Genomic DNA, 13,930 nt, shown 5'->3' on the forward strand with positions numbered 1-13,930 from the left:
TACACATTTCTGCCACATTATAAATGGCAAGTGCTTTATTTGTTTATGATATGGCAGTGAATATCTATTTAGAATTGTAAAGTCGGTTTCGAAAACCACTACAAAGCTTCATGAGACTCCAAAGGAGCCGAAGCGACTCCGTGCAATCGGAACCTGGTAGAGCATTCTAGAACATATACATAGCATACTCCGACTGGATGACAGCATAACTTGCCTTCTTGCTGATTTACTGAATTAAAGTGATGTAGTGAAGGAGAACACAGGTAAGGACAACGGAATTTAGCACAAAATTACAGTTACTTGGTAAAATAGAAAAACCATACTATAATACTTAATTTGCAAAATGTTCAATAATTGTCTCGGACTTCGTTGTTCTCGCATTTCCATACCAATTGCTTTCTATTTCCGCTCTTCCTTTCTTGATCTTCCCTATCTTCTGCCGCCAGACATTACATTTCTGACCCGCGTCATATACTACTTATATCAATATAAGTAGCACGCACCATAATATTATATCCAACACTGAGAGCTATAAGTACTCATGTTTTTCTGTACATTTTATATTCTTACTCAATGATCATTTCTCCTGATCTACGACTTTAGGGTTCTACGTGTCCGAATGCCGTAAGTTTTGTATCGTATTCCGTAATTAAGTGGAGGACGAAACAAGAATCAGTTGGTTGGTTTATGACAACGACTGTAGAGTGTGGTTGTAAAACTTTGAGAAACTCACGGTTAACTTGGCCGTGACCTTATAAGTGGGGAAAATGTGTCATGTGTACATTTATTTTCTGATTATTGAACTTCGGAATTCTTGTTGTTCAATTAACATTAGCAATAGAAACTAGGTACTGTAAGACATGCAATCTTCAAGTCCAGAGTTAAGTCTTTGACCTCTCACAAATCACCAGGAATATACACTTTTCCACTACCAATTTGTAATATTTTAACACATTCAAGGAAACAAACTGCGTCTCCGCCATACTGATAGATGACCAATATAACAAATCTGACAACTATAATCATACAAATTTTGAACCACTGTGCGGCAGGTCCAGCTATATCAATCAAATTCTCTTCCTAGTTATTTCAGCTACAACAAACATGCATTTTCCCACAAACACTGAACTTGTGAATAAGTTACTAGATCCATGTGAATTTCCTTGCTGGGAAGGTCAAATGTAACACTGCAATTTCAAGTGTCTTTCAGGTCCTCAGCTTGTGTGGAATATATCCACTTAACTCCGTTATTTTTGCCTCTTTAAGTTGTTTCACATTCTGCATTTTAATCTATTGGACGGCATGCACAGAAATTGCATTTTCACCATGTGGTGTTTGAGTGAACTAATGATTCCTTTGTACTTTTTGAATGCTTGATTTCGAATTTTAAATACAGTACATTCGTTTGTGGTTATCTAGTACTTGTTGGTCCGGCTACGTTATTTCTGGGATTATTAGTTCACGATATAATTCAAATACTCCTGATTATCATATTAGTGTCTCGATGGAGCCTCTGATGGAACCGTTGGACATACATTCAGATTTTAATGCTTTTGAGGATTACTTTGAAAGGTTCGAAATCTGAGCTATGACCAAGGAAGATGATGAAGATGTTAATATTTTAGCACATTTCCTCACATTCATCGGAAAAAAGCATATAGTTTATTAAAAACTTTGACTTCACCGTAAAAGCCCATTTCACTTCCTTATACAGCTCTCAAGGAACTACTGCTAGACTGTGTTAAGTGTACAAATTTCGAATGCGGTAAAGAAGAAAGATTTCGTAAAATGAATCATGAGGATATAAAAAATTGCACTACATTACGTCATCTCAAACCAGTGCATACTCAATGTTATGCAGATAATTCATTGATGAGTTGCGATGCAGTTCATGAAGATGGGCACAAGTTTGGTCAATGTTTGTCCTGTGTCAGTTTCCACTTCTTTAATTCATGTAATTCTCGTAATTTTAAGTGCTTTAAATGTGGTGATATTGGATATATTCAGTCAGTTTGTAATACTACTGTTCATCTTGCTGCAACTAATGTTAAGTTTTGTAATACTGATTCTATTAAGTTTAGTGTTCTTAATGATCATTTATCCTTGTCAACGATTTCAAAAGACAGTGTAGAGTCATATAGCAGTTCAGAGTTAAGTGAAACTCAGAATTCTTGCGAGACAACAGTTTCTAATCAATCGACGTATCAGATTTCTCATGTTATTGTACCAAATATGGTTCTTCCTAATGATTCACATATTTCTGATTAAATTCCTTACAAATCTGAGGAAAATATATTGAATGAACCTGGTCATGATCGAAAACCTGATGTAGTTTTGATAGATGCTGATTTTTCTAATGGTCTTTTACTCTGCAATGACATTTTTAATAAATTTGAGAAAACTATTTCAGAAGAATCAAATCGTGATGTTCTATCAAATAATATTTTTCCCCATATTGCATTTGTTTCTTGTGGGAAACTTTTTCAATCTGAATCACAAGTACTAAATGAACTCGATTTTGATTATAATTCGGATTATTTCATATCATCTGCTGTTTATGCTTATTACGATGTCACTTCTAATGTTTACTCTCGTCAATGTGAGAAACATATTTTAAATGAGACTACAATCATAGCTTGGGGATATAATTATGCAACATTATTTCGTGGGGAGAGGATAGTGTTGGGAAATGTGTTCTATAAATTCTATATGGTGGTTTCTGTACACAACGGATACGGCGATTGTATACAATCCCAGGAAGCAAGTGAGTCTGTTTTGATTTCGGTTGTTAGTTCTAATACTAATGAGTACAATCTAGATAATATTGAGACTTTATTCCGTACACTGTCGGACAAACACAGGATGAAGTTAAGAAGAAGACGTACAGTCGATTACAGACATTTAGACACAAATTTAAGCCGTGGCGGATGTGATGTTTGAGTGAACTAATGGTTCTTTTGTACTTGTGGAATGCCTGATTTCGTATTCCATATACAGTACATTCGTTTGTGCTTATCTAGTACTTCTTGATCCAATTGCGTTATTTCTGGGATTCTTAGTTATTACTATAATTCAAATATTCTTAATTATCATACACCAGTACCAACATTATGACTAATGGAGTCTTAATTCAGAGGTTGATAAGGAGTCGAAAATCCCCATTTATGTAGGAAGCACCGTAAAGATCTCAACGCCATGAAAGTATCTTAGAGTAATGTATTCAAATGGGACCTCTCAACTGAAAGGACAAGATTAAATCTCCAACTGAGTAATCAGAATCACACTATGGCTCATTGAATGAGAAAGCTAGACGATACCGGTTTATGTAGTATTCTTCTACTTCGCTAAGGTCATTGACACAGTAACTCATGTATTTCCCACAATGAAGTTTGCAAAGGTATGTTTCACTGGCCCACTTTTATCTTGCCTCTGAAACTACCTAGAGAACATGATATTTCGAACCAAGGTAAATATAATCCAAGAGAGTCAGAAGGTCTAACATCAATAGTTTCACAAGAACCAATCTTAGATCAACTCCTGTAACTGATCTTTATAGCAACCAGTTAGATGAATGTAACCCGGCTGCACCGACTTGTTGAGATGAGATAGAGTTCCGGAAGGATTCATTTGAGCTACAAAAACATCTTACAACAATGGAGGAGTTAGTGAAACGTGACCTACTGAAATATAATATCATGGTAATTTTGCCATGTTCAACAAAAATTTATGTCTCATCGATGAAAATCCACTCCGAACGTTTCCAGAGAGCTTCGTTTCGGGCTTGTAATTTCAGAGAGGTTAGACATAAGCTCAAACTACATAGGAGATACAAAGAGACAAATTCATCTCTGAAATTTATGCTTAGACAACTCGCTGTATTCATGCCAGAGTTGCTCCGAACACTGATTATAGCGTATGCACACCCTCTCCTTGAAGTTTACAAGGTCGTCAATACTCTTTGCTTTAGAACAGACACCGTTCTCCTAGACCAGACAACCTGGTGGAGGATAGATCTTAATGAACGTATTACGATGGCTGACTTCAACACCTGGGCTTAGTTTTGTTGAACTTTAGGAGAATACAAGGTGATCTGATAGTGGCATACCATATAGTAAGTACACCAACCCAACCGAATGCGTACATATTACCAGCGCATCATCATTACCACCCACAAGGCTACCCCGCCTAGTAAAGTTGCACACCAAATATGAAACACCTAGGCACCCTTACATTTTTTCTCATTAAGAGTTTTCCTCCTCTACAAAATAGATACAGATCCTTCAGTCGATAGCCTCAGGAAGGGACCAGACAAACAAGTACCCATCCGTGAATCGCCATCTCTCAAATGTACTAGCTTTATCAAAAGCATATTTCGTAACTTACGCACGGTCGTGACTGCCCATATCAGTAAGTTCTTTCTGTCTCACTAACCGTTATCTCCTTTTAACCCTTTATTCTTTCAATTACCACTTAAATAACATTAATTTATCCTCAAAATAATAAAATCTCAGCTCTCAAACTACCGCCTTATAATTTGGGCACTACAAACGACCAACCTAATGTCTGGGAATGTGATTGCTGCTGGTATCCAGTATCCCAATCGCTCTGAGATAAACGCACTCACCCAGATAATAGGATATACAAATCCATGAATGACTACCATATTGACTAAAAGTAGTGCAGTCAAGTCGCCAGACTACCGCCCATCGAACACTGCTGAATACCTGGAACTGTACTGAAGCAACAAGAAGCGAATGTAAACAAATCGAACAATTGTACTGTCTCGCGACTGAGATATTGGATATTGAATCAACAATAAAACCTTGACATGACTTTTCCATTTGAAATGCGGATCTGATTCTGTGGGTTTGCATTAATTTGGTCATTCAAAAAACCGGCCGTCGATTCTTATTGTTGTGTGTCTAACACACCGGTCAGCATTAGTTGACTAGTTGAACTGTACAGTTAAGGGCGTACATGAAATGATAATCAAAGTTGTTGTAGAGACACTTCATACAATTTCAGGTTCAAATTTAAATCAATCGGACTGCTAAAAACTTGATATTATCATTCGACAATATGTTCCACTATTTTTCGTTATCGTTGCCAACCATATTACAATATAGGTCCTGGACACTTCAGTATTTTCCTACTACTACTTCACATGGGTATAGATCTATTAAATGACGATATTTAATAACCGCTTATGAACGAGGTGCTCTCACTGCTCAAACTAGAAAAATTGAAGTTTATGACTGTTAAAAATCTTAAAATTGATATAATGTGCTTCAAATTTCCCGTACATTGTCAGCATAGATTACTTAGTATGCGTAAAACACTAGCTCAGAGGTTTCAGCACGACGGTATGATGAGACCAACACGAGTTAGCTAATTTTTCAGTCCTTTCGTATTCACAGCTGCACAATTTCAAACGAAGTTCGCTGGTTATCTAGTGACTATTACTTAAACGTCTCAGATTTTCATTTAACCAGCTTGAAGCTAATCTTTAGGCACGTACAGCCAGATACATTAATGCTTTCTACACTTCGTTGCGAAAACTTAATGGTCCAGCATCGAAAAAATCAAGCGTCTGAACTCGTTTGTCTTGTTGTTGTTGAGTTTATGAATATGAGGAGCTGTTATTTTTCAGTCGGTATGAAATTACTATTCTAGCTCATATATAAAAGTCTTCTCTTATAATTTTGATTTCTTAGTAATTGTAAGCAAAGACTGTAGCTGATTTGTAATTTATCATAATTCCACTATTTAAGTCCCCATAGTCGTCAAAAATGTGCTTAGTGCATTTGAAGTAGTTTGTGTTGTGTTCTGTACTTAAGCAATCAATTTATGTAGATGGATGTATTCAATCAGAGTCCACTTAAGATCAGTTTCAATTGCCCAGTGCCTTGAGAAACAAATTTGGGAAAAATTAATTACTATTTGATGTGCGCTTATAAAATATGAAGATAAGTAGCAAAGAAATGAGAGTGATTAAAGTTATAAAATTTTACTGAAAACATAATTTATAGTACAAATATTAGATCTTAATAGCGACGACCAGTTAAAAATATGATGACTTGGTAATTAATTAACTGAATTGTGGTCCATGTCGGACATAATTAGTAGGCTCTTTCAAATACAAGTTATACAACATTACCGTTAAAGCTCATACGACCGCGTAAATTTACGAAAAGCTAGTATACAAGATTTGGAGCGTTCTTTGTTGTGTGATTTTTAACAAAACAAGTATAACTTTGTTTTTTGCTTTAGCTACTTTGTCTCAATAAGTAAACGTATTTTGATTATTTGGATAGGGCTACTGAAATGATGGCGCGTTGTGCCGGTTACTAAATGTTCCAAGATGTATAAATTAAGTAAGATAGAAACGTCTTAATCTATGTATTTACCTGACTATATAACTTGTTTCTCGAATATATTAGCTTTATATAAAACCTTCCATAAGTTAAAAAGTTTGAAGCTTTATGGTGTTTTATGACTACATGTAATAAGCTCACTTAAGATTATTATTGTATTTTGTGGTACGTCGATGATTGTACGCACATATTTGGGTATCATAGCAGTCAATTTAATTGAATGATACGTATGTACTACAATGATTTTTTTCCGCAATTATATGTTAAACAATGGATTTCCAATATTTTTGCTACAAGTGTAAACTCAGCTACAAATCAACCGATCAACTTTGACAAACTACCACATGGGATCTTGAACTTTCATATGAAGGAAATAAGTGGAAACTATGGCCGTGAAACTCAAAACTTCTCAATATTAGACAAAACACTTATTGCACATAAAACATCTAGTGACTTATCAGTCAATCAAAATGAAATGTTAATTGGGAAAATTGCTCAGTATAATCAGTTGCTAAATGTATCAATTATAAATGACCTAAAGTCAGCCTGCAAACCGGATGGAATACACATTACTCCTGAATTCAAGAAATCAGATCATACATCATGTTCTTCAAAGTCTTTACTTTACACAACATTTAAAAATAAAGACTTTTCAGGAAGCTCCTTATATATACCTCTATATTATGTTTGTTATGACTTGGAATCCACCAGTTACTCTAAGAAGGAACGTATATTTGGAACAATAAACAGAAACTCAGTTTGTCCAAGACTAAGAGAAAATCCGGTGGAAATATCTGACAGAAGTACTATATATCATCATTCTATGGATGTTAGGTAAGTAGTACCTTTTATGATGTATTTTGACTCAAATATTGTCATGACGTTTTAACAGTTCAAAAACGTTATAAAACCCGAACTCAACTGAAATTTCACACTTCAGTTATTTGAAACACTTACCATCATTCAATTCGTGCAAAGTCAATTTTCTAGTAAAACGTCTTTGCCATTCAAATTTCGAGTTTCCAGACGTGTAATGATAGGGATTCAAGCGTACTAATGAAGTGCACGAAACAACGGTAATCCAATAAAATTTTCTTGTTAGTTATGACCTTGGTAGTACAAGTTCACGAAACGTATGGTAACAGTATACCAGTTGTCTTTGAGGTAGCTGTATTAGCAAGTAAACTAGATGTTTTGTGCAGTAATTTCCGTAGAAATAATTTGTAGTTGATTGAAGTTTATAATAAGTGAAATCTATTTGCTTTCAAAATTAAAGAGAATTGCTGTTTGATGTGTCTATTCAAGCTGAATAAACAGCCAATATTCCTTGAAATCGATTACTTATCGGTTAAAATATCTCACTCACAAAATCATTGTATGCTGCTTACGAAGTTATTTTATTGCTGAACATTCAAGTCTTCAGGTTGAAACAAATTTTACACGCTTTTATAACAGACACAGAATTGTGCAAGTAGTGAAGACAAAAGAGTAGATGGGCTTTCTCCTTCACCATATCAAGTTAAAGTGAAGGCTCATCAAAAAATGACGTTCTCTTTATCCAGTAACATTCTGTCAAGTTTATTACACTTTACAGGATAGTTAAAGAGGTTCTTAATGTCTGTATGTTCGTTGGTCACATTCTTGCTTGTGATTCCACCTTAAATACAGATCAGAAGTGGCTGGTTTGCTCAATTTATAATAGCATATAGAACTCGGAATGATTACTGTCTTTGTTAAGTGACTTTTAATAAATATATAAGAGTGAAAAAATAGGCAAATATCGGACACTGTTTTAATTAAGCTTAAAACGCTTTTGTCAAAGGCACCAGTTAGATAATGGACTTCATGTGCAATGCATCCATGTCAGTAGTTGTTTTTAATTCATTTATTTTTTTCCGTTTCTTTACACAGAAAGTTAGTCCCATGTGCTGTAATATACTGGTCAAATGGATCTGCCAGTAGTATCAATAGACCAACAGTACCCTGTTGCCTTGATCAACTCCCTATTTATTTATCTTCACGGTTAAACTTCAAAAAAAATATACATATTTGTAATGACTGTTATATGCGTCAAAGTAAATCTACAAATAGTGAATTTCAACCAATGATTGTTCACGATATGCCATATTCACAAGCAAATAATAGTTTTTTAAACCGGTTATTTATAAAACTGAAAAGATTTACAAAACTAATTCAAAAAATTTCAAAATCCGAAACAACTGTTTGTTTTAAAGGTTTCAAAAGCTACGGTATTAAACAGTCTATGCTAAGTGAGCATAAACAGAAGAATTTGAAGTTTTATGCAGATGATAAATCCAAGGCAATGAAATCACAAAATTCGGTTAAACAATAATTAAGCATCATATTTATGATTCATCAGGTGGTCGCAGCTCACATGAGAAATCTCAAGTTATGTTATTCATAAATATATTAACTGATTTGATATTTAAGAAACGTTTTATCAACAGATGTATGGAACCAAGCTTTACACTTTTATTTCTACAAATAATTTAAAGATATTCTTAAAAACACTTTATTTTAGTTTTTTCAGATAGTTGTCGTGTGTATGTCAAAAAATGTATAATATGTCTTGTTGAATATGTTGTAGAATCCATTATTTAAATGGTATATTGATATAAGTGGTAATTGATAACCTTGTCCCGTACCATAAAAGCTGTACATTACTCCTAAAAATGAAGAAATAAAAGTAAACAAAACTGCGGATTTAATTATGTTTTGGTACAAATAGTAAAACTTGTATTTTATTATACGCATTTGTACTTAGTTATCTTTTCGGGAATAAGTGAAAGCAAAATGAATTGTCGATAAACTGGCTGTTTAGGTCATCTCACTTTGTATTTACAAGGTTTTTTTCCCTATGGAGCAGTTTATTATAGCAACACAAGGTATGCTCTTCCCAATTACAAACGAAGATACTTATAGGTGAAATTTTCAGAAAGTAAATGTTAAACATATATTAAATTCCTGTTGTCTGTCTCCACCAAAATATTCAGTTAAATTTACTTATAAATTGAAACAAACTGGCTCTTAGAAAAGCTGAAAAAACATTTACATATCGTATACTTTGGAAATTTATTATTTCAAGCTTTTTCTTTATGTTTAGAAGCAACATGCTCAATCCTTTATGTTACCATCTTCCTAGTAATGTGGCTTCTATTTTATAGCTTGTTTTTAACCTTTGTTTATCTCTGTGTTCTTCATATTCATCAAATGGTCACTTATTTTCCAAATCTCTCTCTCATGTGTTATTTTCACGATTATAACACTTTACTCACCACATAAATTATACTCAGCACTCAAAAATATTTGATTATCTGTTGATGTCTTTGTTAATGATACTACAGTTTCCTATTTTATGGTAGATTCTTACTTGTAAAATTAATTAAAAATATGACGGTAAAGCTTTACTATGTGACATCATTGAAAGAAAACTTCCTTTCCTTAACCATCTACATTTTGTTAAGTAACACATAATTATTAAGTAGGAAGAATTCAAACTTTGGTGTGCAAATGAACTATTTTCCAAGTTTTCCTGAATATTTATTACAGAACTCGCTGATAGCATGACGTAACGAAAGTTTTAAAAAATGAATTGTGTGATTTTATTATGCAACTGTCAATAGCTATATAAACTATCTATTCACTGAATTCAACCATTAATTAACTAAAAATACCTATCTATAAACTGCGTTTTTAGATAGGTAGTCATGTTGAGTAGGCCATGTATTCAATTATCCTAATTTTATAGCAACTATAATCTAGTTTATCATTTTAAAACATGTCCATCCTATATTACACTTTTACTCCTTTATATTTGTCGTCGTAAATTTGTTAGATATTTTTCTACTTGTTTATTTTCTGGTTGTTCATCGTTCACTTGCTCAAAGCTTTGCTTATTAAGCCATTTGAATTACGGTTTTTATGTTACTTTTGACTTACTAATAGGATAACATTGCGGATAGGTATGAAAAAGGATCGGAATAGTGATCTTCATCACCATGTGACATCGGCTAGGAAAAACTGTGAACTGAGGAACCACTAAACAGCTGTTTTATTTACATTTGAAACTGCCTGAAGGAGTAAGCTCTTCGCCTAAAAACAGACTTTATCTGAGACCTGTGGGGATCGAAACTTTCATACTGTTAAGTTATGTTTTAAACATCAGTTTATTCGTGAAAACACTGATTTTCAGTTGATGTTTTGACAAATAACTGTCTTAGTAAATATATTGAAAACGAAATTTCTTGAATATTATCATAGATTTTTAAAACATAAACCAGTTCATAATAAATTAAATGCTATTAATCTGACATTTATAAACAGCTTTTTTTTATATTCACCCATTAGCGACTGAAATGATACAATTTATCAATATCAGAATGCGTTTTGTGGAGATTTTAGTAAATTTCACAGGTTGTAATCATGAGTTAGTTGAAGCTAGACCACCATTGAAAACCTGGAAGCACTCGACGGCTGTTTCGTCCTAGGAATAAGTGCTTTATTCTGAATTGTATTAGTTATGTCGAACAAGTACTGGTTCGTTTTATTATTTTTTTCGAATTAATAATTCCATTGTTAGCTGAATGATCTTAATTTGTGTTACTCTTAATGACCATTAGGTTGTGTTCCTTTATTACATAATCAATTAATTTTTTAGCTCTATAATCTTTTGCTATTGTTTCACCCTTTAGAAGGCTCCTAGAAAATCATATTCAGTTGTGACACATTTCATATTTCTTTTATATTTCTTCGACTATATAACAATTATTCTAGTCCACTACAATGATGCTTAGCCACATGTAGTGAATTTCACTGTTTTAAGTACGTCAACTTTTTAATGTTTTTTTTATTACTTTAAAAGCGATTGATAAGAACCTCATGGAATAAAATGAATTAAAGTTGTTCCATTCGAATACCTCTTAAAGATAATAAACGTAATTAAATCTATGAAATTCAGACTCATTTTTTTTGGATTGGTAAGTTGTTGTCGTTGAAGGCAATGTATTATTTTTAAAACTACAGAACCCTGTTGATAAAAAAGGTTTCTATACACTTATAAACGCTAGAAAATAATTAGTATATAGTGTATACTTGAATCAGATTGTAAATTATTTAAAATTATCAAATTACTTATCAGAAACATTATGGGTAATATAAGCTAAATGAGTAAATAATCCAATTTCTAATCAAGTCAAATGTTTATCGAAAAACTTCATAGAGACATAAAATAATAAAGAATCGAGTGAATAATCAAAAAGAAAAAGAAACTTTTTAAAAATATACATGTTAGCGGGACATAGGTTGGATTAAATCATGCTCAATGCACTCCTGCGTTGACGCACACTGATTGACTAATTCTTATCCAATCAGCGCTAATCGATACTTGGAAGACATTCTAGAATCTTCTCATGTAAAAACTATAAATATACTAACGTGTTTCCTATTGTGCTTCTTACTTCCATCTAACCTTGTTATTTGGAATATAATCTCTTTTCCTGTTCAACCGTGTTCTGATTTGGAAGACTTGTCGGGTGAATCGGTGTCCGAGAATACTAAGCAATAGGAATAGTTGGGTTATAACCGTAAGAGAGAATTATAACAATACAAGAAGAAAATATCTACATATTTTCTGACAGTGAATGAATCTGATAAGTTGATAGAAACTATTCGAACATAATTAATGTCACATTTATAAATAATAAATTGATAAACTTATGTTAACTAATAACCCCAAAAAATGTTTGTATCTTTTATTTCATAGAAGAAAACTATATATTTACCTTGGAATAGGTTATTCCGTTTTAATTATTGATTTAACATATGTTTATGAGTAGCTGATGAGAATGACTTGATAATGAAACATTTCATTCATTCACCCATATATATATATATATTTGTCTGTATAACCTAAAAAAGGCTCATTATTGTTTGTTTGAACGCTCTTTTACATTGTTTCCTTAATTTAAATATAAGAAAATAAAAGGGATGTTATTATTATTTAGTTAAATATAAATACAGGAAAGTCAACTAATGTATACATATGTATATATAGGTATTGTTCTTAAGGTCAAGGGTATTTATTGATTGCCTCATTAATATAATTATATCTTATAGATTCTATCTTACCTAATTTTCAAATATAGTGAAAATTCCCATTTTGCCATTTGGTAAATAAAGAAGGAACGAATTGAGCGAAGAAATTTCTTTTCAGTTAGTTTTTCATCATGGCTCTACACTAATATATATATATATATATATATATATATATATATATATATATGATTTACAATAATGATATAATATTCATTGAGTGGATACGTTACGTAATAATTACATAATGACATTCAAATTAACATTGAGTAATTGGAAGAAAGAGGAATATTAATATTCAAAGTAATTATTAAATCAAGAAGTTGCTACGTTGCGTAATATAAGAAACAAAGAAGGAACAGAATTTTAACGGATGGACAGTAGTTACGTAAAAAACCAAGAGATGAATGTTGATAAGCTATAAAGTTCAAAAGCAATAGAAACAAAATTACAAAAATTTAAAAAAAAGGAAGTGGAAGAAGTATGAAAAATAGTTCTTATGACGGAAATCTTATACTGAAGGCCAGGGCAGAGAAAGTGGTTGTACGAATTTCTTTTGGATGCAAAGGTCAGGTTTGTGAACATGGATTGCGATGGTTTCCGCAATGTGCAAAAGGCGTACTCGTAAACCATGTAGTAGATTTGATGGAATATTGTAGATAACCTTAAAAGCTTTATTCATTTCGACTTGATGACCTGTGTCAACCAAGTGAGAGAGAATAGAACTTTTAATTACTTTCACCTGTTCTTTGCTTAGTCATGTCGGATGATGTTCTGTAATGCGGTGATGGCCCTGCCGAATTGTACGCCCTATGTAACTGGCTCCACAGGAGTAGTTGAAACGATAGATACACATAGATTTGGCGAATTCTGGTAGTCTGTCTTTAATGGATGTTTTTATTTTCGGGTGGTTGTAGAAGATGACATTTCATTTGGCAGCATTAAATCCTTTTTGTACAGCCCTTCGTAGTTTCTGAGTCATGACTTCTTCAATGGTGTCATTTAAGAAGTGATTTAATAATTACTTTGAATATTAATATTCCTCTTTCTTCCAATTACTCAATGTTAATTTGAATGTCATTATGTAATTATTACGTAACGTATCCACTCAATGAATATTATATCATTATTGTAAATCATATATATATATATATATATATATATATATATATATATTAGTGTAGAGCCATGATGAAAAACTAACTGAAAAGAAACTTCTTCGCTCAATTTGTTCCTTCTTAACTTTCAAATGTTGTCATTTTTTTTCTACAACTTTATCTTCATTATGATAATGTAAATGAATTATTCTTATTAGTTTCATATTTTGAGTAGTGAAAAACTTTAAACAATAATTCATAGTGTTATTGATATTTTTATTGCATTCATTACTTTATATACCAAAAAAACAAAACAAACAATATTGTTAAAGTGGGAAATATAATTCA

General features: G+C 32.5%; 1 protein-coding gene across 2 annotated transcripts; it reads left to right on the forward strand.

The window, feature by feature from the left end:
• Positions 1 to 898: 898 nt before the first annotated feature.
• Positions 899 to 8,727, forward strand: MS3_00007947 (uncharacterized protein; the record flags this gene model as incomplete). 2 transcript variants are annotated; one of them, XM_051216287.1, is made up of 3 exons in its annotated part: positions 899 to 2,764; positions 6,672 to 7,208; positions 8,286 to 8,727. In XM_051216287.1, 2 exons carry the CDS (start codon positions 6,739 to 6,741, stop codon positions 8,725 to 8,727), a joined length of 912 nt encoding a protein of 303 aa, XP_051066863.1. The 2 variants fall into 2 exon arrangements, with proteins under 2 accessions (XP_051066863.1, XP_012799361.1); XM_012943907.3 differs by lacking the exon at positions 899 to 2,764 and having other exon boundaries at positions 6,595 to 7,208.
• Between the last annotated feature and the right edge of the window lie 5,203 nt (positions 8,728 to 13,930).

This window comes from Schistosoma haematobium, chromosome 4, assembly GCF_000699445.3.
Source record: "Schistosoma haematobium chromosome 4, whole genome shotgun sequence".
Taxonomy (NCBI): Eukaryota; Metazoa; Platyhelminthes; class Trematoda; order Strigeidida; family Schistosomatidae; genus Schistosoma; species Schistosoma haematobium.